The following is a 25,137-nucleotide window of genomic DNA, read 5'->3' on the forward strand; positions in this document are numbered from 1 at the left end:
GCCCCCTTGGTTAGTACACATGGCAATCCACCACCACATCATAATAATAACAAAAAAACACCCCGCTAAAAAGTGCGCACCAAAGGGTGAAAAAGAAGGGAGGGAATATACTGGTGCTGTCATGGGCTCCGGAAAAAACGGCTACCGGTAAGTAACCTTGGTGTTTTCCCGTCTCCCATGACAGCACACCTGAGAGATTTTTGGAGAAAGAACACCTTATTGAGGGACCACCGCTTGTAGCACCCTTCTACCAAAGGTAAGGTCAGACGAGGCGGATAGATCTAGCCGGTAGTGTCTAAAGAAGGTAGACGGAGAGGACCAGGTAGCGGCCTTACAAATTTGATCTATCGATACCTCTGCTTTCTCTGCCCAGGAACTAGCCACAGCTCTGGTGGAGTGAGCCTTGATGCCATCAGGGATCGGGGCGCCGCTTGAAGCATAGGATAAGGAAATAGTACCCTTGGACACCCCATATCCCTTTCTACTACCCTGGAAGGCTACAAATAGGGATTGATCCTTCCTCCACTGACTAGTCAAGGATATGTACTGCAAAATAGATCTCCTTACATCCAGTGTATGAAATTTTGCCTCCCCTGGGTTCTTAGGATTATTACAAAAGGAGGGTAACACAATCTCTTGACTTCTATGGAATTTAAGCACAACTTTCAGAAGGTATGCCGGATCTGGTCTGAGTACTACTCTGTCATCAAAAATTTGCGTGTAAGGATGGGAGACGGACAGGGCCTGCAAGTCACTCACTCTACGGGCTGACGTTAATGCTACCAGGAGCACCGTTTTAAGAGTGAGTATCTTTAACGATGATTCCTGCAAGGGTTCAAATGGACTGTTGGTTAGAGCATCTAACACCAGATTTAAATCCCACGGGGGAACTCTCTGAATTACCACTGGTCTAGACCTACTACAGGATTTAATAAAGCGGGACACCCACCTATCGGAGGCAAGATTGCAATTATATAAGGCTCCTAACGCCGACACCTGAACTTTAAGCGTATTAGTTGCCAACCCTAGTTGTAAACCTGCTTGTAAAAATTCTAAAATAGTACCCACAGGAGCCTCATCCCCCAAAGGTTGTCCCGAAAATTCCAAAAACTTTTTCCATGTTCTACCATAAATTCTCGATGTTACCGGTTTTCTACTTTTTAACAAGGTGGAGACTAACCCTGGTGAAAACCCCCGCCTACTCAGTAATGCCCTCTCAAATTCCAGGCTGCAAGATGGAAGCCCTTCACTTGAGAGTGGCATATTGGGCCCTGGGTTAGCAGGTCCGGAATATCTGGTAGAATCCATGGATCGGTCATAGACATCTGTCTCAGGAGGGAAAACGAATGTCTTTTCGGCCAGAATGGAGCAATCAAAATTACTCTCGCCTGCTCCATTCTGATCTTTCTCACCACTGCTGGAATCATCGCTATCGGTGGAAACACATAAGCGAGACTGAAATCCCATTGGATTTGCAGAGCATCTACCGCGAAAGGTTTCTCCCTCGGGTCTAATGAACAGAAACTATCTACTTTCCTGTTTAGAGTGGCAAATAAATCTATTACAGGTAAGCCCCAAGCCTGCACTATCTGTTGAAACACCCAGGGATTTAAAGACCACTCTCCCTGCCTCAGTGTCTTGCGACTTAGGTAGTCTGCTCTCGTATTCTCGACCCCTTTTATGTGGAGAGCAGAGAGGGATAGTAGGTGGCGCTCTGCTAGTTGTAGAAGGACAGACGCTGACTTCATTAGGGAAGGGGATCTCGTCCCCCCTTGGTGGTTGATATATGCCACCACTGCGCGATTGTCTGACATGACTCTGGTATGGTGACCTTGAAGGATGGGAAGGAAGCATTTCACAGCTCTTTCTACGGCCCATAATTCTCTTAAATTTGATGCCTGCTGTGATTCTAGATGGGACCAGGATCCCTGAATTGAGAGAGTTCCTAAATGCGCCCCCCATCCTGTACCGCTTGCGTCTTTGGTGATGACCTGCTCTACCGGAGTTATCCACTGGACCCCCGACGCCAAATGATCTCTTATGGCCCACCATTTTAGGGAATCTATTACCTCCAATGAAAGACGTAGCTTGCCCTCTAAATGCCCTTTTAACCATCTTTGTGCAGACAGGACCTCCCAGTCTTAGATGGAACTGAGCCCATCTTACTGCGGGTATACAGGACGTCAGAGAGCCCAGCAAGGACATTGCCTTCCTCAATGTCATTACAGGGTGTTGAATTGCTGCCTCCACAAGATTTTGAATTTTGACTAGTTTGTTTTCTGGTAGGAGACAAAGCTGACGCCTGGAGTCCAGAACTAGGCCTAAAAAGGACTGAACTAGCTCCGGCGTCAACCTTGATTTGGCGAGATTTATTTTCCATCCCAATAACTCTAGCGTCTCCGTAACCTCTTTTATTTGTGACAGGCAGTGCGTTGCTGAATTCCCTATTATCAGGAAGTCGTCTAAATACGGAACTATTACCACGTTCCGAGAGCGGAGGAAGGACATGACCTCTGACATCAGTTTGGTAAAAATTATTGGCGCTATTAACAGGCCGAATGGGAGGGCAGCGTACTGATAGTGCCTGAGACAACCTTGGACATAAACTGCTACCCTTAGGAATTTTTGAAAGTCTCGATGAATTGGGACGTGGTAGTAGGCGTCCTTTAGATCGATAGCTGCCATGAAACACTGTGGAAACAAGAGTTTTATCGCTGTATTCACAGACTCCATTTTGAAGGAACAGTTTACTACCGATTGGTTGAGATTTTTTAAGTTGACAATAGTTCTTAGTGACCCGTCTGGCTTTCTTATAAAAAAAAGAGGGGAATAAAAACCTTTTCCCTGTTCTTCCCCCGGGACTTCTACCAGAACATGTTTTGATACCAGCTCCAATACCTCTGTTTCCAAGGCTAGCTGCTCTTCCGGGGTTTTCCTTTGGGGTGTTGAAACAAAAGTCTGTCGCGGTGGATAAACAAAATCTATTTTTAGGCCGTTTTTGACCACCTTCAGAGCCTAATGACTGGGGGAGATGTTTACCCAGGCTGGGAAAAAAGACGAAAGACTTCCCCCTACTGGCCTGGCGTCATTGGGAGGGCTTTTTTGTTGATGTTGAGGGACCTTTAAACATATATCCAGATCCCCTTCTGTCTCTGGAGTCCCAACTCCTTCTATCTCCCGGGGGGCGGCCTCTACTAAATTTGCCCCTCCGAAAATAAGGCTTTCTAAAGTCCACTGAAAAGCGAGGAAAACCCTTTTTCCTGTTTCCGGCTTTCTCTAGAATGTCCTCCAATTTTTTACCAAAGAGGAAATGGCCATCACATGGTATAGAACAGAGTCTATTCTTTGAGGGTAAGTCGCCCGGGCACCCCTTCAACCAGAGAGCACGTCTAGCTAAACTTGCAGCTCTAGCTGCCAGCCTTACGGAGTCTGCTGAAGAATCTGCTATAAAGGCTGCCGCTCCTTTAGCCAAAGTTACATTGGTTAAAATTTCATCTCTTGGAGCTTTAGATTTTAACTGCTCCTCTATTTGCTGTAACCAGACAATAAGGGAACGTGAGACACAGGTTCCTGCAATTGCCGGTTTTAGACCGCCTGCGGTTGCTTCCCAGGTGTGTCTTAGGAATCCATCCGCTTTCTTATCTAAGGGGTCCCTTAATACACCAGAGTCTTCTAAGGGAAGGGATAGTTTTTTAGAAGATTTAGCTACCGCGCCATCAATCTTTGGAACCTTATCCCAAGTCTCTGAATCCTTCTGCTCAAAGGGGTAACGTCTTTTAGAAGCCGAGGGCAGAATACCCGATTTCTCTGGCTTTCTCCATTCTTTTTCTATAAGGGCCTTTACTTTGGAGTTAACTGGAAAGGTACGCTTTCTTTTTTCCTCTAAACCCCCGAACATAATGTCCTCCAGGGATTTGGCTGTTTTCTCATCCTTTAGGCCCATTGAAGCTCTAACGGCTTTTACCAGCTTGTCCATGTTCTCGGTAAGAAAGCACGGACGGCCCCCCAACATCACTATCCGAAGAGGAGCGAGAGGACCTAGAGGAGGAGGAGCAGGGAGATAATGGTTCTTCCTGACATTCCTCATCCGAATGAGAAAACTCGGAAACAGAAACTGGTTCTGGGTCTCTACTACCCTTTATCTTAAGGGCTGCTTTAACAGAGCCTTCTACTTCTGCTCTGATTATTGCTCTAAGACTAGAGGCAAAGTCAGGGGTCTCTTCCTGGATAGTCTTTTGGATGCAATCTACACATAGACTCATCTGCCACTGGACTGCCAACGGAACTCTACAGAGGGCACATTCCTTATTCTTTGTCTTGGAGCTAGCCTTCCTCGGCGCCTGCCAAGTAAACAGAAAATGTAGCCCATTACCACCAGGGTGACATTCACGCAGATCACTCACCACCCGCTGACCATAAAGGGTACCGGATTCCGAGGCGGACTAGGAGCACGGGGAATGTTTCTCCTGGAGGTAGAAGAATCCTGAGACGACCGACCAGGACAATTGCCACTCCTTCCACTCGAGCGGCTATCCATTTTAGTACGCTGGTGAGCAGGTGTATCACCTGAAAAGGGCTCTTGCTGCTGCTGCTGCTGTAATGGCTGCTGCTGAAGCTCCATACGATCCTCCATCTCTGGAAGCTGTATGGGAATGAGCGACGTTCAGCGTTGTTTTACCCTTAATAAAGGGTCCTCCTCAGTGCTCCCCACCTCTTCCGGTAACCATTACGCTCCTCTCCCCCTCCATACACCGCCGGGAAGCCTGTAACGTTACCGGCGTTCTTTCCATGGGCGCCGCCATCTTGGATCCGGCGCGCCGGTCTGACGTCACGCAGGCACGCCCATTCCCAGCGTACCTTGCGCGCAACGTCAGCCGCGCGCCCGGAAGTTGCCCAGCTGAGGGGGAGAGAGCGGCGTGGCAGACAGAGAACGGCCCCAGGAGTCCGGACTGTGCTGGACCGACGCCCGCACGTGCGCAAGAGCCCCACGGGATCTGCGAACGGCGCTACCGTCTCCTGAAGGCCGACATACAGGCGCCCTGCCTGTGCTTCCAGTGCCGGGACAGGAGCGGGTAAGTGGATCTTCTATCAAAACCGCCGTGTTTCAGCACAAGGGTTCCCATCAGGACAAGAAACCCAACTGAAGCGAGGGAGAGGTACCGCCCTTTTATTTCAGTAGGTTTCCTGTCCTGACTGGGCGGATCCCTCTCTCAGGTGTGCTGTCATTGGAGACGGGAAAAATGTGGATTTCTCTGGAAGGGACATCGGATAGAAGATATCAGGGAATCATTTTATTCAACTTTCTAAAACCTACATGCCCATTTAGACAGCTTCGAGGAGTTGATCCTACAGACCGGTTAAACATAAAACCTCAGTGTTTTATGTTAGGAGTTATATTCTCCTGGCCTGAGGAAGCTGTGACATGGCAATACGCACAGGGGTTTCCCTTCCTATGGAAGCAACACAAGTTACTGCATTAGTGTTAGTTAGAACATGGATCAGTGTATTAAGTCACTGGAGGAAGTCACAATGTACAAATGACAAGTGTGTATATACAAAGTTATTTAGAATTGAGAGTCCTCAGTGGTTGATACCTTTTAATGGCTAACTGAAAAGATGGTAAATTGCAAGCTTTCGAGACTACTCAGGTCTCTTCATCAGGCATAGACTAATAGAAATTCTGAAGAAATATGTGATTCTTCAGAATTTCTATTAGTCTATGCTTGATGAAGAGACCCGAGTAGTCTCGAAAGCTTGCAATTTGTTACCATCTTTCCAGTTAGCCATTAAAAGGTATCAACCACTGAGGACTCTCAATTCTAAATATTTTTCTATCCACTGGCTAACACGGTACCAAGAGATTATATATATATATATATATATATATATATATATATATATATATATATATATATATATATATATATATATATATATATATATATATATATATATATATATATATATACATACATACACATACATATATTAGCTGAAGAGCCCGGCGTTGCTGCCTGGGCATAGTAAATATCTGTGGTTAGTTATAGCACCTCACTTCTCTTATTTTCCCATCACACCTCTCATTTAGCACCTCACATCTCATTTTCCCCCTCTTCTCATTCCCCCCTCACTCCTCTCATTCCCCCCTAACACTTGTCATTTCGACCTCACATCTAATTTTCCGATCACTCCACTATTTTCCCTCATTCCTCTTATTTAGCACTCACACCTTTTCATTTTCACCTCACACCTCTCATTTTCCCCTCGGTATATACATATTTGTCATCTTCCTTATATATAGTATACACCTGTATGTCATCTCCCCTGTATATAGTATATACCTGTATGTCATCTCCCCTGTATATAGTATACACCTGTATGTCATCTCCCCTGTATATAGTATATACCTCTGTCATCTCCTCCTGTACATTGTAAATGCCTGTATGTCATTATTATTTATTTATTTATATAGCACCATTAATTCCATGGTGCTGTACATGTGAAAAGGGGTTACATACAGGGTTATAGATATCGTTAACAGTAAACAAATTTACAGTGACAGACTGGTATAGAGGGGAGAGGACCCTGTCCTTGCGGACTTACATTCTTCAGGATAATGGGGAAGAGACAGGAGGTCGGTGTGCTGCAGCACTGGGGGTGGTGAGGCAGCTGCTCGGGTGGTCGTGGTGGCAGCTCGGGTGGTCGGTGACGTGGCGGCAGCTCGGGTGTTTGGTGACGTGGCGGCAGCTCAGGTGGTCGGTGCCGCCAGCATGGTTATTGCAGGCTGAAGGCTTTCCTGAAGAGATGGGTTTTCAGGTTCCATCTGAAGGATCCGAGGTGGTGGATAATCGGACGTGTTGAGGCATGGAATTCCAGAGGATGGGGGATATTCGGGAGAAATCTTGGAGGCGGTTGTGTGAGAAACGAATAAGTGTGGAGGAGAGTAGGAGGTCTTGGGTGGATCGAAGATTACGTGAGGGAAGATAGTGGGAGATTAGTTCAGAGATATAGGGAGGGGACAGGTTGTGGATGGCTTTGTAGATCAGTGTTAGTAATTTCAACTGGATTTGTTGGGGAATTGGGAGCCAGTGGAGGGATTTGCAGAGGGGTGAAGCAGGGGAGTAGCGAGGAGAGAGGTGGATTAGCTGAGCAACAGATTGAGGACAGACTGGAGTGGTGCAAGGGAGTTAGCGGGGAGGCCACAGAGGAGGGTGTTGCAGTAATCGAGGCGGGAGATGATTAAGGCATGCACAAGAGTTTTAGTAGATTGTGGGCTGAGGAAGGGACAGATTCTGGCAATATTTTTGAGTTGGAGGCGACAGGAGGTGGCAAGAGTTTGGACGTGCGGTTTGAAGGACAGGGCAGAATCGAGTTACCCCGAGGCAGTGGATTTTAGGTGCGGGAGAGAGCGTGATGCCATTTACTATAGATAGATAGATCAGGTAGGGGGGATACGCAAGATGGGGGAAAGATGATGAGTTCGGTTTTGTCTACATTGAGTTTTAGGAAGCGAGAGTTGAATTAGGAGGATATGTCTGACAGACACTCCGGGATTCTGGACAGAAGAGAGGCGACATCTGAGCCAGAGAGGTAGATCTGAGTGTCGTCCGCATATAGGTGGTACTGGAAGCCATGGGACTTTATGAGTTGTCCTAGGCCAAGGGTATAGATGAAAAAAAGTAGAGGCCCTAGGACAGAGCCTTGAGGGACTCCAACAGAGAGGGGGCGGGGTGAGGAGGTAGTGTGGGAGTGGGAAACGCTAAATGTGCGGTCGGAAAGGTATGAGGCAATCCAGGACAGGGCAAGGCCTTTGATGCCGAGGGAAGAAAGAATCTGTAGCAGTAGGAGGTGGTCGACTGTGTCGAAAGCAGAGGACAGGTCGAGGATAGAGAACTGTCTGTTAGCTTTGGCTGTGAGTAAGTCATTAGTAATTTTGGTCAGAGCAGTTTCGGTGGAGTGGCGGGGGCAGAAGCCAGATTGGAGGTTGTCAAGGAGAGAGTTAGATGAGAGGTGGGAGGAAAGTTGACCATGGACATGCTGCTCAAGGAGTTTGGAAGCAAACGGGAGCAGTGATATTGGGCGATAGCTGGGCATAGCAGCTGGGTCAGGGTTAGCTTTTTTGAGGATGGGTGTGATGGTGGCATGTTTGAAGGCAGAGGGGAAAGTACCAGAAGATAGCGATAGGTTGAAGAGATGGGTTAGGGCTGGAATGAGCGTGTTAGTGAGGTTGGGGAGCAGGTGGGAAGGGATGGGGTCAAGTGCACAGGTGGTGAGGTGTGATTTGGAAAGGAGGCGAGTAAGTTCTCCTTCAGTGATGTTGGAAAGGGAAGTTATTGGGGAAGGGCAGAGGTCTGGTATATGGTACCTGTGTGTCATCTCCCCTGTATATAGTATGTACCTGTATGTCATCTCCTCCTGTATATAGTATATATCTGTGTGTCATCTCCTCCTGTATTAGACATCGTTCACACTTTATTTGGTCAGTATTTTTACCTCAGTATTTGTAAGCTAAATTGGCAGCCTGATAAATCCCCAGCCAACAGGAAGCCCTCCCCCCTGGCAGTATATATTAGCTAAATATAGGAAAACTGACTGAACAGCAATCTAGTCTGAACTGGTGCATAACCAAAAAAAGTCTTACATAGCAAATAGATAATGGCTGCACTCAATTTTACTGTGCTAAAGCAAGGAAATGTGCGATACATGAAATGTGAATAGCATACTGGCTTGTGAAATCTATGAAAAAACACATGAGATGCTTAGCACAAGATTTGGCCAAAAATTGTGAGCCCATCCCCCAATCGTCAAGGTAATCTCAGATCGGATGGGTAACTAACCTGTCTGCCTAGTGTGAACACTTACCTATGGCTAATAACATGGTAAAGCCTGCATTTATAGGAAGGTTAGAACCAACTGTGCTTGGATGTAATTAAAATCACAGCATGGTGAAGGGCGGGGCGTTCAAGTCAGAACGCCCCGCCCTTCACCATGCTGTGATTTTAATTACATCCAAACAGTTGGTTCTAACCTTCCTATAAATGCAGGCTTTACCATGTTATTAGCCATAGGTAAGTGTTCACACTAGGCAGACAGGTTAGTTACCCATCCGATCTGAGATTACCTTGATGTTTGGTGGATGGGCTCACAATTTTTGGCCAAATCTTGTGCTAAGCATCTCTTGTGTTTTTTCATAGATTTCACAAGCCAGTATGCTATTCACATTTCATGTATCGCACATTTCCTTGCTTTAGCACAGTAAAATTGAGTGCAGCTATTATCTATTTAGTATATATTAGCTCACACATACACATAATAGATAGGTCATGTGACTGACAGCTGCCGTATTTCCTATATGTTACATTTGTTGCTCTTGTAGTTTGTCTGCTTATTAATCAGATTTGTATTTTTGAAGGATAATACCAGACTTGTGTGTGTTTTAGGGCGAGTTTCATGTGTCAAGTTGTGTGTGTTGAGTTTTGTTTTGTGTGGCGACATGCGTGTAGCAACTTTTTGTGTGTTGAGTTGCATGTGACAGGTTAGTGTAGCAAGTTGTGTGCAGCAAGTTTTGCGCGTGGTGAGTTTTATGTGTGGTGCATTTTGAGTAGGTGCAAGTTTTGTGTGAGGCAACTTTTGTGCATGTGGCAATTTTTCCGCGTGTGCAAGTTTTGCGTGTGGCGAGTTTTCCATGAGGTGAGTTTTGCACGTGTGGCGAGTTTTGCGTGAGCCTAGTTTTGCATGTGGCGAGTTTTGCGCGTGGCGAGTTTTGAGTGGAGACTTAAGTGGCGAGGTTGGTGTATGTGTGATGAAATGTGTGCTGAGGGTGATATGTGTTCAAGCACGTGGTAGTGTGTGGCGCATTTTGTGTGTGTGTGTTCATATCCCCGTGTGTGGCGAGTTATCCCATGTCGGGGCCCCACCTTAGCAACTGTACGGTATATACTCTTTGGCGCCATCGCTCTCACTCCTTAAGTCCCCCTTGTTCACATCTGGCAGCTGTCAATTTGCCTCCAACACTTTTCCTTTCACTTTTTCCCCATTATGTAGATAGGGGCAAAATTGTTTGGTGAATTGGAACGCGCGGGGTTAAAATTTCGCCTCACAACATAGCCTATGACGCTCTCGGGGTCCAGACGTGTGACTGTGCAAAATTTTGTGCCTGTAGCTGCGACGGTGCAGATGCCAATCCCAGACATACACACACATACATTCAGAGATATAGATATATATCTTTCCTGTATATACAAAGTTGGAATTTAGGAAATCTGTAGTTTGTATCGCCTCATGAGTTTTTCCTTATATTACAGATATTTTTCCATTTCATTATTGGCCACTTGATTCCAACTGTCATTCTTGTGCAAGTCATATGTAGTTTTTACATTCTTTTCATAAATGGAGGCATCCATGTTCTAAATCAAGGCAACCACGTACTGTAGGTGTCTGACAGCGTGGGATAGGCACATAGGAAACATGTTGGTGGTCCCCGATCTCACTTGATATACCGTACTCCATTAAAATATTGACTAGATGACTAGAGAATGAGGTAGCACCACAAAGTACCCGAAGATTATGAGGCAATGCCTGGGACACGGCGATTGCACAGTTCTGCTTGAACTAGGAGAGTAAATGTACAGCCGCGCTCATACACGTCAGTAAAAAAGTGTTGTCAGGAAAGATATACTTGCAGTGGAAACTGAAGGACAAACGTTTGAACTTAAACTTTCTAATCTGACAGCTTGTTGAAGTGCTTGAGCAAACTGATTAAACCAAGAGTGTTCAAGTGCTTTTGTCTCTGTTTACTTAAGAGTCAATCAATGTCCAAGGAGAAGAAAAAAAACAAAAAAAAAAAACACATATACCTTTAATCGCGCAAGATTAACATACCATAAAAGCTGATAAGCCGGAGTGAACTGTACACGTAAGCCAAGTTACTTTTGTCCATGCTTATACGAAGGGTTATTTACAAGTCATAAACTTCAGTTAAAAATTACATAAAGAAAAAAAAAATACATACAAATCAACATTACAATGTCAGAAGAAATGCAATGAAACATTGTATATTTCACAAGGTCAGCAATTTGCCTAAACAAACATTCAGCTAACTAGGAGGTAAAAGATCAGAATGGCACAGGGTTTATTTATGGAAGAGAAACGGCCAATACATTACCCCTAACCATCAATAAACCAGGACGGAAATGACAGTCAAATATATTAGACTGAAAGCTTTACAGACAAAAAAAAAAAAAAGAAGAAGATTGTACAGACTGGAAATCTTCGCATATCCTTAGGACAGGCCATAAATACCTGATTGGTGGGTTGTGACACTTAGCACCCACATTAATTAGCTGTTATTGGCGCCACCTGGAAGCTCTCGGAATACAGAAGCACCTTCAAACTATAGTAGGGTGGGTCATCTGAATAGGGGGTGAATCTGCAGAACCCAGCCACGGCCATTGTTGAAATAAGGGAGATGTTGCATCAAAGCTGCACAGAGAATCTCCTGGCTGCTGCAAGTAACAGCTTTTCCAAATTACAGATTGTTGGGTGTCGCACCCTCAAGATCAGATATTGGTGGTCTATTCTGAGGATAGGCCATCAATAAAAAGTTAGTGGCCAAATCCAAGGTCAAAAACACCGTCAGACATCTTCAATTTTACCGGTATAATGCATTCTTAGCGCTGCAAAGGTTAAGAATGATTGAGAATAATTATACAGAGGTATCAAGGTTAAGAACTATGGCGTTTGATGCCAGGCTTACTAATGCAAGGTCAAATCAGCTGAATAGCGAAGTATGAAGAAAGCATAGGCAATGGCATCACAGCTACCTAGGGATAGAACGGAAAGTGAAGGAGAGATATAAAATAAAGGAAAAAAAATATATATGTTTAGGTTCTTCGCCATAGGCGTCTTCTGGTCTTATTGAGAAATAGATTCCTCGCCTGACGGCTGAACAATGGGAACATAGTGATGGAGAAGGCTTCAGTACAGGAAAAAAAATAAAAAACAGCAGTGATATTGGGATGGAGTAAATGAAACTTATTGGTGGTTGAAGACTTCAGAAAATCTTTCCATGTTTGAAATCAATATAGAATGCAGAAATAGACATATACTAACTATGTCACCTTTACAATAAATACAAAGTATCACGCTTCATTACATAGGGATTGCCTAAAGTGTACACACTAATGTAAGGGAATGGGAAGGAGCTGTCATATTCAGTTTTAGGTCTCTTCCACCTATGCGAGGCATCTAGAAGCCCTCATTGCAATGCAGAAACAAGAGCTACAAGGGAATGGCTAGAAATGTCTCCCATCTCACACAGCCATGAAACAGAAGTGTCACCAAGACACTAAGGAGCCTGCTGACCTCTAGAAAGACTGCAATGGAGTCAGCCTTAGCGCCATTACAAGTAGTAACAACTACTCCGAAGATGACTTTCCCCCCAGACATTCTTTAGATAAAATGTAAAAATGGTTTAAGAAACAGTCATAAACCACCAATAGATGTAGATTACCCACAGATTTGCAGCAAAATGCACAACTCTAAGAAAAAAAAATAATTCTTCTTCCAGGTGAGCAATACAACCATAGTTTCCAGAGATCACATTGGATGATGTGGTAAGGCCCCCATGCACAGATGGGTTCGCCGACAGTCTAGTGCACATGGGGGGGTGTTACACTGATGGTTGGGAGAGAGGATGATCAAGCATGTCTAGTTTCAGACCGCCGACTGCACTGTTCTCTCCAAGATAAGCCACCAGCCAACGTGTCAGTCGGTGGCATTTTATAGCGAACAGAGGAGTGTTCGGCCGAATGAGAACTCCTGTTTTTTGTGAAAGTAGGCCGGATGGCTGTCGGCCAAACAATGGCCTGACGGCCATCTAACGTGTTTGGCCAGCCTTACTGTGGAAGGACGGATGATACAGAGACCAACAAGGGATCAGACAAGAGGCTCTTGTCAGAAGCACCTGGAGAGGATCCCAGCTTTGTTTTCCTTTACCTGATCCACAGGTGAAAATGAGCAGTAAAATCTAAGTAATGTGGTGCAGATTTATCGCGGCGGAGCCTCTGCCAAATCATACGGAATAGTGAAAATTTCTGAAGCAATTCCGTTCTATGAGCCTCATAAATCATTTTTTAGATTATAGACAAAACATTAGCTCACTGCACTTGCAAGAGTTATTCTCTAACCAAAATGTGTGGCTAAATGAAGTGTAATGCCAAGTAAGTAGACTAGGGAGTCCGGGACTCCGCCTGGGTGGGTAAAACGTGTAACAACTTATCCACCGATGGCCTACAAGTTTGGAAAGTAAGTCCTTAATCATGGCCATAACAACAAAGTCACAAGTTTTACTGATCCAGGCGGCGTTGTGAACTTCCTATTCCAATTACTATGGATTCAAACACCTTAGGATAGTTAGGGTGGAGACGCTTACTTAGCCCCATCCCCAATGAAACACATTACAAGCAAAGTGAATTAGTCTTTGTAGATTTAATCATATCTGTAAAGGACTCTTTTTAAAAAAACGGTATCAACACTAAAGTTTGTTCTTTCAAAGTTTCTCATGCTACAAGAGCCTAAGCCATACGGGGTAGAGAGAAGAAAAAAAAAAAAACAGGAACAGAAAGCAAGATCTGAAAGATCTGAAGACACAACATGTTTTGCTTGGTTGCTGAAGACTGCAAAACCACAGTTCTGCTCAGTTTAATGGATGTGGCTCAAAGCCACCGGGTAATACTTTGGTTTACCAAAATGCAGTAAACAGTCTTGCCTGGGTCTCTTAAATTTTCCAGACCTCTTAAACTATGAGAAATAAAAAAAAAAAGTCCCGATAAAGCGAGGGAGGAGGTGGCCTGTCTTTCAAAAAGGGCTTGAATGTATAATGTTGGCAATGCTATAGCTTGACAATTAGAGAAAGATTAGAGCCATAGTGTTTATCTAAGAAGGTTGCCAGCATATCAATGAGTGGTAGTGAACTGACTACTCATTTACAAAGTTGTTTCAAGATAATCACCACTTGCTGTTTGCACTTACTCCATAAGCAAACTATCAGCTGGGGGGGGGGGCGGGGATAATGGTTCTTCACTTTACAACCAAGTCATGTGGTGGATCGAAATCAAGAAAGAAAAAAAGAAAAATGATGACAGAATATTATATCTGTGTGGCTGTCTTCCCTTTTATTTGCTACAGTAGAAAGAATAACATGCAGTCTGTAGTTAACGTTCCACTGTGGTTACAGAAACCTTTGCCTGAATCCAAATACAGGCCACACGGCCAACCTTGCCTCAAATATGACAGCAAACACAGGGCGCAAATGGTGGTCACTCTGGTTTACCAACTGGGTTGCTCCCATCCTTGAATCCTTGCTAATTTACATTGCACTCGGCTATTTAAGGAAGCCCACACAGAAATAAAACTTAAAAAAAGGAAGGGGCTGACCATGTCTCATCGACCAACGTACTGAAAGAGGCATCTGAATACTAAATAAAGCACGGGTTGGAATTCGAGGAAGATGCTACACTTTGTGACTGTAGAATTGTGAATTCTGGCATCAACCGCCATTAAGGTTCACCGGTGTCATGAGCAAATGTTTTTGTGGCCGCAAGTATGTGTTTTGCATACGTCTGGCCACATCCCAACTAAGTGTCCGAACTTGCTCAATACACTTGCATTGAGTGAGGTGGCATACGTCTACTAAGAATGGAAGCAAATCGCTTACTTGCGGACACACACCCACCGCTAGTACTGGACAATCCTCACAGTGCACATGATGTGAGGTTTCACTAATCTGCAGTTACATAGAGAGAGTGGGAAAAAAAAAAACCTGTCATCTGATCAACCCTATTACATAATATTGGTTATCGTGCTCCCCTACTGAACTCTGAGAGCACCCATCTATATAACATGCTCATCTGAACAAGTGCTCCTTAGAGGGAGACCCAACACCTCCATACACATAAATGGTAGTCATCAGATCTGGCCCACACTTCTCTAATGTGCATGTCCGCCAGTAGCTGTCCTGAGAGACACCCACCCACTTCCAAGACACAGGACACACACACAGGTTCAGCTTCGTGGGATGTTGGGGGGAGAGCGCTGTTGACTAAACATCTGTACGAAGTCAGATTAACCCAACATTAAAAATGAGGGGAGAACTTCAAATCTTCTACTAAAGTTGTAGGGAAAAAAAACAGCCATTCCGTGAAAAATTGCAGTTCAATTTTTGAGCCAGACTTTGATGGATTCTTTTCTCACAAACCGCAGCAAACATAAGCAATTTTCAATTCTCCTATTTTCCAGGAAATACTGTTGTGAAAATGACAGAAGCACTACAGAAGTGAAACTGTTCAGCGCCCTTTTGCCACCCATGTAAGCTTCTGTACAGAAATATAGCCCAGCCATTCTCCTGCCGTGGCCTACACAGCGGCACTGGCAGCAGGACAGGCGACCAGTATGCCTTGTTCCCCCCTACGGTTCACAGTGCCCAAAGTCAATCATCAAGTAGCATCAGAGGGTAAAGAAGGAAGCCTGACGCGACCCTAACAAGATATGGGTTTTCCTATTAGTTAGAAGCATACAATTATGTGGTCGCTGGTTTCTGGAGGACAGAAAAAGACTACTTAACGGAAGACACGTCTAACTGTGTAACGGGGTCGGTTTCAGGATTGGAAAAAAGGCTACTTTCCACCAAAATAGCACCACACCTGCCAACAAGTTGTATCTGGTTGCAGCTCAGCGATTAGGGCTCAGTCATGAGGTTTATTTCATCTCCTTACACTACAAATCTGATAAACTCAAGATCTGATATCAGTTAAGGAAACATCGTTTATAAAACATCTATGGACAGGGGCAGCAAAGTGGCTCAGTGGTAAGCAGCTTTGTTTGGGGTCCTGGATTCAAATCCCACCAAGGACACCATCTGCGAGAAGTTTGTACCTTCTCCCCGTGTTTGTGTGGGTTTCCTCAGGGTACTCCGGTTTCCTCCCACACTCCAAAGACATATTGATAGGGACTGTAGATTGTGAGCCCCAACGGGGACAGTTCCGATAAGGTCTGCAAAGCGCTGTGGAATTAATGCCGGTATATAAGCCAGCAAAATTAAAAAAAATATATATATGAATTGCAAGTGGTTTTAAAGAACCCAATCAGACATTTTTTCTCATGGAAGAAAAATATTCACACACAAAAAGAAACAAATACTGTTAACGGTTTCTTAAGCTTCTCCTTGCACAAACGGTCAGTGACAAACAGCACTGGAATGCCATTAGTGCGCTGTCCCAGTTTGTCAAGAACCTAAAGAACTGCATTGGCAAGTATGAGCCACCACTTGGAATCAAAAATCAGTTATGTCTCCATTGTTTTTTGAGGACACGGTCTGCAAAAAAAAAAAAAAAAAAGGACATGTGTACAGTACCAGACAGATGCCCGACTGAATAAGTCCTAAAGCGCATAATCCTTCTGGAGCATGTCTACGAGGAGCGCCATGGAACATTCTACAAGCCCGAATAAGTCACATGTTTACTTGGCATTTTCAAGATCCGGTTTTAATAAGCTAATGGGGGGTGGGGGGGGGGGGTCACAATATCACATATGTACTCGTTATACTCCAGTCTCATCCAGAACAAATCACAACAGACTAGACCTGCCCCAACATACACAAGACACCGCTACGTCATATCCTAGGGGACGCATTTCACTCCATCTTCCCCGGATTGTAAATCACTGCAAAATATGCCGCCTCCGCAAACATAATGCTTATTATTCCGAAGTTATATTTGCCCAGTGCTTTGTCCCTTTTGTGGATCAAGAAAAGAAGAATAAATATAATGATTTAATAACTGCGGCTATGTACAGATGGATTACAAAGCTCTTTACTGGTGCATGGGTTAACTGGACTCCTTCTGTATCAGGCGTCAGAAAATGGAAAAAAAAAAAAAAAGCCTCAGTAAAAAGGCCCAACCTAATTAAAACCAGCTCGGTCTGCAGCGGCGGCTTTGATTTCGCTTATTTACACATTAACTTCAGCCTCCTTTTGGACTCGCCAGTCTATTCAGTGGAACACGCAGGCCCTTTTATCTGCCCTGGACAGCATTTTCTCCAGCAGATGAAGTAGATGCCGATTGATTTGCTGTCGAGCATGGTAAATTAATAGCAACAAATTGCTGAGGGCCCAGCTCGCTGCTTCACTATGCTTCGGCAGTTTGGCTTTATTTGCTCCATGATGGGCAGCAGTCAGCCCTCTTCAAGTCAATTTCTTCTTAACAACCCGCAATACTTTTCAATGGTGAAAATAGAGCTATTCCTTGTAAGTCAAAAATCAATATCCTATAGCCCTTAGAAAATGCTAAACAAGCAGTATTGGCAATCCACTTGGTACTAGAGGGTATCAGATATAAAGCAAATCCATACCGCCTCCCTCCTTCAAGTTATTACAGTTTGCTAAAAGGATTCTAATGCCATTTATCATCATTCGCCATCGACTGCTGCATCCACAATTATGACATCCTATCAGGCTGCCGAGCCCTTTCATGTCTGCTCAATTAATATTTCAGCAGCACTTCAAAATGGCTGTTGCCCAGGTCTGGCAATAAAATTTACATGGCAAGTGCAACAGATTCATTTGCAATCGGCACGGCTGATTTTAACCCCTCGCGCTCAGCCGCAAGGCTCGAACCGCAGTCATATTAAAACTGGAAAAAAAAACAGGGGGGGTGCGACCAGCACCTATCTGGGCAGCAGCAGTAAATAACCCGAAAAAGATACTGTGTATCTACAATTTCCATGCATTTACCATCCAGGCTCCAGCTATTTACTCAGTTTCCAAAACTTAAATTAATTATGTTCTCAAACATAATTGTTAAAAATTGGCAACATTACACAGGCTTAATTAAGATTAAATCCAATTTACTAAATGTACTTTAATTGGTACTAATTGCATTAGCTTTCCTTTCAGAATGACAAATTCCCCATAGGTTTCGCTTTAATAGTCTTCTATCAAAATCAACACTGGATGACTGATGATGAGCATCAAAAACACAAGGGGGGGAGGGGGGCTCAAAAACCATCGACCCCACATAGTAACAGCCGGGTGTTTATCCTTTCATCAATTTGGGATAGCAGAACTGAAAATGAAGCTTTGGCAAGGTATAAAGAAAAAAAAAAAAATCCGCGAAGAGGAAGGGGGGCTCGAGAGGGGCCGCGAAAAACAAAATTCTCAAAGAAATAAAAGTCATAGGTTTAAAATAGCAGGGTCACCAATTACTAGGGGGGGACTTTCATGGTCTCTGGAGAACCCTGCTCTTGAACCCTGAGAGACATAAATCTAATAAGCCTGGCCCGATCTGTAGCACGCTGTCCAATTATGCCGCAGGGCAACTTCACAGAATTCTAACCTGCTTTCTATTACAAGGGGATGGAGCAAGTACATCTGGATGAGTGCCTGAGAGGAACCAAGGCCGTCTGTCTAGTGGAGGAAAACAAAGACAGATCTCGCCCCCTCCCTTCCCTCTACAAAGAGGAGGAAGCAGAGATTAAAAAGGAATATAGTAAGTAGGTGGTTTTGTGGGGCTGTCTGTAGTTCTTAATGCGATAAACAGCCTGCAGGATTTGGTGGAAGATTGCATTCAAGGAAGGCTGTATAAAGATCAATTTTGGAGTAGAAGGGAGATTATCAAGCTTCTCTTTTAAGCTTTAAAAAAAAATGAAAATTATATATTATGGTGGAAATATGACAGCATAATTGTCTTCGTAAAATTCTGCAAATTCCCTCATAAAGGGGGAAAAAAATAAATAAATACAAATGGTATGGTGAGAAATAAATATAAGGAAAGGATGTCGCACCATGTATTAAAAACATATTTGTAAAAACAAGATTCAACATGACATTAGCCACTAAATCTTAAATCATTAAACTCTTTAAAGCGACTAATTAATTTCCCGGCTGCAAACAGTGACATTGAAAATTTAGAGCGGGTATCACAGTTAAACGCTGATAATTACTAAGCAGGTCTGATGCAGCAATTCACTGGGGCCATCAGGAATTGATGAAGTCCGTAAGTATCACCGCGTTGTTTACATTACTAATTTGTACAAAAACGACAGTAATGGAAAATTATATTCTAATTAAACTTAATCCTCGCTAATCCTCCATTCCAATCATAATTACACATACAACTTCCCCATTAAAGTGGAAGCGCAACCCTTAACATAATTGTTCTTACAATGTTTGGAATTAAAATGTCATTTATCGCTGGAATTTAGAATCAACAATGGGCTTTGATTGCTTTGATTTTAGCACAATTAGTCCTTTAAGCGATGGATTTCTAGTTCCGTCCCTTAAAAACACATGCACTCGCTTTTGTTTTTTGTCTTTCCCCATCACAAAACACTTCTTCCCCAGCTGTCGGTACACAGGAACATAACGGAGGCACATCACAACTCTCCCAAATATACACACGTCAATGAGGAAGACCGGTCACATCAGCTCCACATGTCCATCGCACAAACGGAACGCCAGCTAAAATACCCATTGCAGAAAGACCCCATAAGTGCAATCTCTGAACAACCATCATATTGAAGCAGGAAGCCCTCCAGGCAGAGAAAGATTACAGTTTTTTTTTTCTTTTCTAGAAATTCTTAACATTATTGACTAAATCCACAAAAAATGCAGAGAGCGGAGGAAGAATGCGCGGGGCATCGAGTCACAGAGAAAGGAAGTAGATCGACTTACCTGTTTATGCATCTCAATATTCAGCCCGTACGACATCTCATAATACTACAGGGGGAGAGAAGAAAAACGAAGAAGAGCCCATTAGATAGCCTTGGAGCGACGGCTGCTACTTACAAGTGCTGGAATATGACAGAGGACCACACTGAATATCCTAGAATCCAGCTCTTGCCTCCAGCTACACAAGTCTGGTATGTAAAAAGCTAGAAAAAGGAAAGATTCCTCCTTACCATCACATAATGCCGCTGCATCTCTGTCTTCTCGCTGGCCAGTTTTTCACATTCCAGCTTCAAGCTGCACAAAAGCAATGACAAAAATGGTCAAATCTACACGGACTATCTATTTTTTTATCATCATGCAGAACTGCATCTGAGGTCTTCATGAAATTAACTCTTTCCTGATTGAGGCACCCAATTCCCAAATTGCACACATCAATAGGGGCAGAGTGTACAAGATCAAAGTGACCCGCATTGTCCTTAGTGGTTGACAACCCTCCCATCATTACCAACCACTTAAGAGTTCCTCTTGAACCGTTGCATCCTTGAAGATGGCTCTACTATTAGGGTAATGAAACCTCTAGATTATATGCAGACATCTCCAAATAGAAACCCATACGGCTCTATATTTATCACAAGGGAGCGTCTTACCGGCACGTCCCAATTCCTTTAATCCTTTCACTACTGCGGTGGCATGTATTGCATGTTACCCAAATGAAGGGGGATTAAACAATGTAATCCAACGTTGGAAACAGAAGCAGGAATGAAAGATTCACTGATTGTAGCAGTCCTCTTTCTAGTGCTGGACCCCCACCCTTTCCAATCTACAACCCCGGAGTGTCTTGGAAGCCCCAGATGCACCATCTATGATGGGCTCTCCAGGAGATCATGGCCAGGAAGGAGACCCCAGACTTGTAGGTTTCTACAGCGTATTACACCGGGCCATCGGAGGCGTGGAATAACATCAAAGTAATTAACATCACTTTGTGTGTGTGGGGGAGATTACCATGACAAGCGCTGTACAATCTAATGCCTGCCCCCCACTGCTGGTGGTTACTTTGAGGTTAATCGTTGGCGTCATTTGACAAGTGTAATAGGCCGGGTTCCCATGTAGCCATTTCCTCAGTGATCTGTCAGATTAGAGAGATAAATGATCAGATTCAATCATCATTTGACCTACATCTCAGATGCCCCCAATCTGTCCTCCTTCGTCAGTAGACATGGAGGGGGATCTATTAAGACATTTTTTTTTTTATAAATTTTGTACAAAAACCTTCTAGTGTTGAATTATATTAAACGTCACTTAGTGTGAACGTAGAAGGTTTCCATCTCCAAATTATATATATATATATATATATATATATATATATATATATATATATATATATATATATATATATATATATATATATATATATATATCTCATCTATTAATTCCAGTTACTGAAGCCACGTTTTGGGGGGTTTTCTGTGCAACGGGATATCAACTGCATCCCACTTTTGCGTTGCCAAAGGCTGCTTTTATCGTGTTTACCCTGTACCGCCAGAAAGCCTTTTCCAGCGCTCCCCTCTGATCTTAAGCACTGGAGGAGGTAATCCGCACAGGTGAGATCACCTCCAGGTAAACTTCAGCAGGGCAGGCCTACCATTGTTGGCTGGGTTCAGCACTTTATAATAGCACATGCTTGTAATCGGAGATAATAGGGATACTCTGCCACATATTTGGCTTTGAGGAGAAGGTGTTTTAACTCGTATTTCCTATAGGAAAAGGCCAAGCCCTTTCAATGGTTAACGCCTTAAGTACACACACACAGGGGAAAAAAAACAAACTGACAACAAGGGCTAAGCAAATACAAGGATCAGCTAAAGTAAACAGTATTACCTGTGGTACTGAGCCTGTAAAAACTGAAACTCCTCCTTAATCCGATCACACGATTCGGATATGGTGAATTTGAAGGGCTGAGCTGGCTGATGCGGAGCCTAAAACAAGAAATATTAATTATGAAATGATCAGGCTAGGCGTGAGTCGGCCCTATAAAGAGGAGAGGACGACAATCCGTGCACAAAAGCAAAGTCCAAGAACGGGAAAGAGATTACAAGCAGAACGCTATAATAAATGAATAAAAGGCCATCTGGAAAACACAGACCAAAAATTAGGTTTGAATGACCTTTATCATATTTGCCGCCCGGCACTGATACAGTATGGGCAAGGTCTAGAAGACACAACGTATCTAAAAGAAGAAGAATAGTAAATATTGACTTAGAGGCGAAAAACAAAGAGCAGACTCCACAATGCTCAGGATTTATTGGTATCGTGTGAATATAAATTGCATTGTATGAATGGTAGAGGTGCAAGGTGTGTCATCCCTATGTCAACAATCCAAGGGCCGCGCCATCAAGGTCCGCCACCGTGCAGCCCGCTGGTAAATCAAACCCACAGGCAATAAGGAAATAAACCAGAAGGGGAAAAGATGTTCCCGAGTCTCCGATTTCAACTACTCTACAGATTATCGAAGAAAATGGCTACAACACGGCATCTTTTTTTGCCTTTTCTAAGGTCATTTGCCGGAGAGAGGAGAACATCAGATCATTTGGGCGGAGGAAAGTCAATCTCCTATCAGCCTCCCCTGTCCACACAATAGCGTCTTAAAGGATCACTGTATGTTTCAATTACATTGGACTTAATAGCCGGAAATGCGAGGAGCCAACTCGTTAGGACACGGCCTCCATGGTGATTATTACACTGAGCGCATTCATTAGGGACGTCTGTAGGAAGAAGAAAAACAACCAGAACCGCTCTCAGCTTTCTTCTTCTTCTTCTTCGCCCGGGAATGATAGGACCAACATCTTTATTTTTGGAGGGTGGGGGAGGTTACTTTTGCTTCTACTGCTTTGTTTTGTTTGGACAGGTTTTTCTTCCTTTCGGGGCACGTTTTCCATCCCTAGCATTAGTTCTCTGGCTTTGGATGCTTTAGGTCACATTTCGGGGCATGTGGCAGGTATCCAACATTACATTGTTTAGGGGACGGGAGGTTTTCCGTCACTTTTGGTGCTCGTCTGGGGTCTATAGCATGATTTGGGGTTTCTTCGGGTTGTCTTACGTCATTTTTGGTGCATGTTGAGGGTCCATCGTATCCTGATTGTTTCCAGTCTGTAGCATGATTTGTGTTTGGGATGTTATACATCACTTTTGGTGCTCGTTTTGGGGCCATAGAACTATTTGTGCCTTTTACGTCGCAGAATTTTTTTTTGCTTAATACCCATTCTCTATAGTTTAAAAAAAACCACAAAAAACAAAACATTGAATAAAAGGAGTACATGAGAAATTTGTATTTAAACAAGCCAGGAAGAAAACAACAAAGTGTGTGCATGAAGGAGGGGGTCTTGGCCACATCTCCCGTCACCTGTCAGGGGGGGGTAGACTAAGATAAACCAGGGAGCATTCTACACAAATGTCCATCTCCACAGAGCCCCCCATTAGGGTCAAGGATGAGAAGCCCCCCTACTCCTTGTGTATCATGTGAGGAGGAAAGCACACAGTCCAAGATAAGCAGAGCAGGCAGGGAGGAGGGGGCAGCACCGGCCAGTGGAAGCTGCAGGGAGGAGGGGGCAGCACCGGCCAGTGGAAGCTGCAGGGAGGAGGGGGCAGCACCGGCCAGTGGAAGCTGCAGGGAGGAGGGGGCAGCACCGGCCAGTGGAAGCTGCAGGGAGGAGGGGGCGACACCAAATGTTCCAGCTCACTGCTCCATGTGGGGGGCATAATGGCTTCTGTGCCTCCACTGTCGGGGAGGGGGCTGAGGAATGCACCGAGGAGCACGGGAGGGAACAAAGGCTGCGCCTACTCACCGGGTGCCTGGACTGGGGGTACATCTTGCTCAGGTCGCGAATCATCCACGCTTCTGGTGGGCGCCTCTCCCAGGGCCAGGAGGGTCACGCACTGACTGCCCCCGCTAATGGCAGCGCTGCCCCCGGAGGGAGCGCCGATCAGCCCGCTCGCATTGTCCGCACACACCGGATCCCCCCGCGCCTCTCTCGGACACAAGTTTGCGCACTCGGCAGCGAGCTGTCCCCGACCTCCGCCGCCGACCAAGTTGTCTGATGGAGCGATCTCCTCTCTTCCGCTCTCGCCAGCCCTTAGATCCCAGTTGTATGCAATCTCCCTCGTCCGTACTCTCTCCCGAGCGATCAGCCACACACACTTCAGCAGATGAGGCGGAACAAGAAGAAATGGTGCTAGTAACGCTCCGTCCCCACACAAGCCAGGCTGCCGCGCTCAGCCGCTCCAACAACACGCTCTGTGTAGGTGACTTATATGACCAAATTTAGCAGCAGCAAATCATTAACATTCTGATACATATTCACAACATTGAGGCGAGACTCGCGATTCTGCTGGGAGTTGTAGTCCACAACCTTGGCATTCCGCCTTGGCTATTATGTGTGTTATGCTGGTCAAAAACCACAACTCCCAAGATTCATTGCAGAAGTTAGTCCCGCCCCAGGAGCCCAGCGCTGGCTCTGCCTGACCTATCAGAAGCATAGGAACGTTAATCGTCGCTCTCCAATGACTGCCTATCATTTCCTAGCTGGCCAATAGTAGAAGAGTGAGGAGCAGCTGTCAGTGGCTTACCCCCACGTGGGATACAGACCAATCAGATTCAGTCCTCACCCCTCTGTCATCCAATAAGCTTCCGAGTCTGTCATATGCCCCGCCCTGGGCGGTGTGATAAGTGGGACGAGGGTTGGCCCTTCTCATAACGAGCGCTCGAACAGGGGAAACATTTGTCCGGCTGTCAATCAAAGTAACGTGGGCCGCTCGCTCGCTGCCTGTGTGTGGATGAGCTGCTGCTGCTCTGTGTGGCAATCTGTGGTGAAAACAAGCATGGAGGCATGAGGAGAGGAGGGGTGCGCGTCCTCCTCCATTACCGGCCGCACGGCCTCCTCCCTTGTCCTCTGTTAGCTATCACCCACATCAAGGAATGCTGGCTAATTAGAGGCCGGTGTCTCCTTAAAGAGACAGGACCAGCCTTGTGCAGCGTGCTGACAAATCCCCGCTAAGTGCGCGCACCGCTCCGGTAGAAGCCACTTCCCTCGGCTCACACCAATTTTCCGCGCCACTGGAGCTGGCATAATTTCCCTGTGAAGAAGAGGGGGGAGGGCGAAGCGGCTGTGTGCTATTTCCAGCCCCGACAAGCTGCTCGGATGGCTGCGCCCCTAACCCGCCCGAGGGGGGCTCCATTGGCTGCCTGTGCGATGCTCTGCACGGGGGAGCTCTGCGCGCATGACTAGCGGGGGGGCGGACATGGCGACCACAGCTCTGCACACTGGGGAATGGGGTCGGGACCTCTACTGCGGCTCCAGTCATGTGACCCATCACGAGACCCCGCTTTCTAGGCATTCCGTGTGAGGGGCTTGTTTCCT

General features: G+C 45.0%; 1 protein-coding gene across 3 annotated transcripts in view; it reads right to left on the reverse strand.

The window, feature by feature from the left end:
- Positions 1-24,161, reverse strand: part of LOC143760030 (transducin-like enhancer protein 4) — a 174,821-nt gene extending 150,660 nt beyond the window's left edge. The window contains exons 1-4 of one of the 3 annotated variants that reach the window (XM_077248999.1): positions 23,566-24,161; positions 21,602-21,699; positions 19,954-20,017; positions 19,727-19,771 (exon numbers count right to left, since the gene is read on the reverse strand). In XM_077248999.1, the coding sequence (XP_077105114.1) occupies positions 19,727-19,771; positions 19,954-20,017; positions 21,602-21,699; positions 23,566-23,610 (252 nt within the window). In that variant the 5' untranslated portion in view covers positions 23,611-24,161. The remainder of the gene's footprint in view (positions 1-19,726; positions 19,772-19,953; positions 20,018-21,601; positions 21,700-23,565) is intronic. The other 2 variants (XM_077249001.1, XM_077249000.1) reach the window with 2 other exon arrangements.
- Positions 24,162-25,137: the final 976 nt, after the last annotated feature.

This window comes from Ranitomeya variabilis, chromosome 1 (assembly GCF_051348905.1).
Source record: "Ranitomeya variabilis isolate aRanVar5 chromosome 1, aRanVar5.hap1, whole genome shotgun sequence".
NCBI lineage: Eukaryota > Metazoa > Chordata > Amphibia > Anura > Dendrobatidae > Ranitomeya > Ranitomeya variabilis.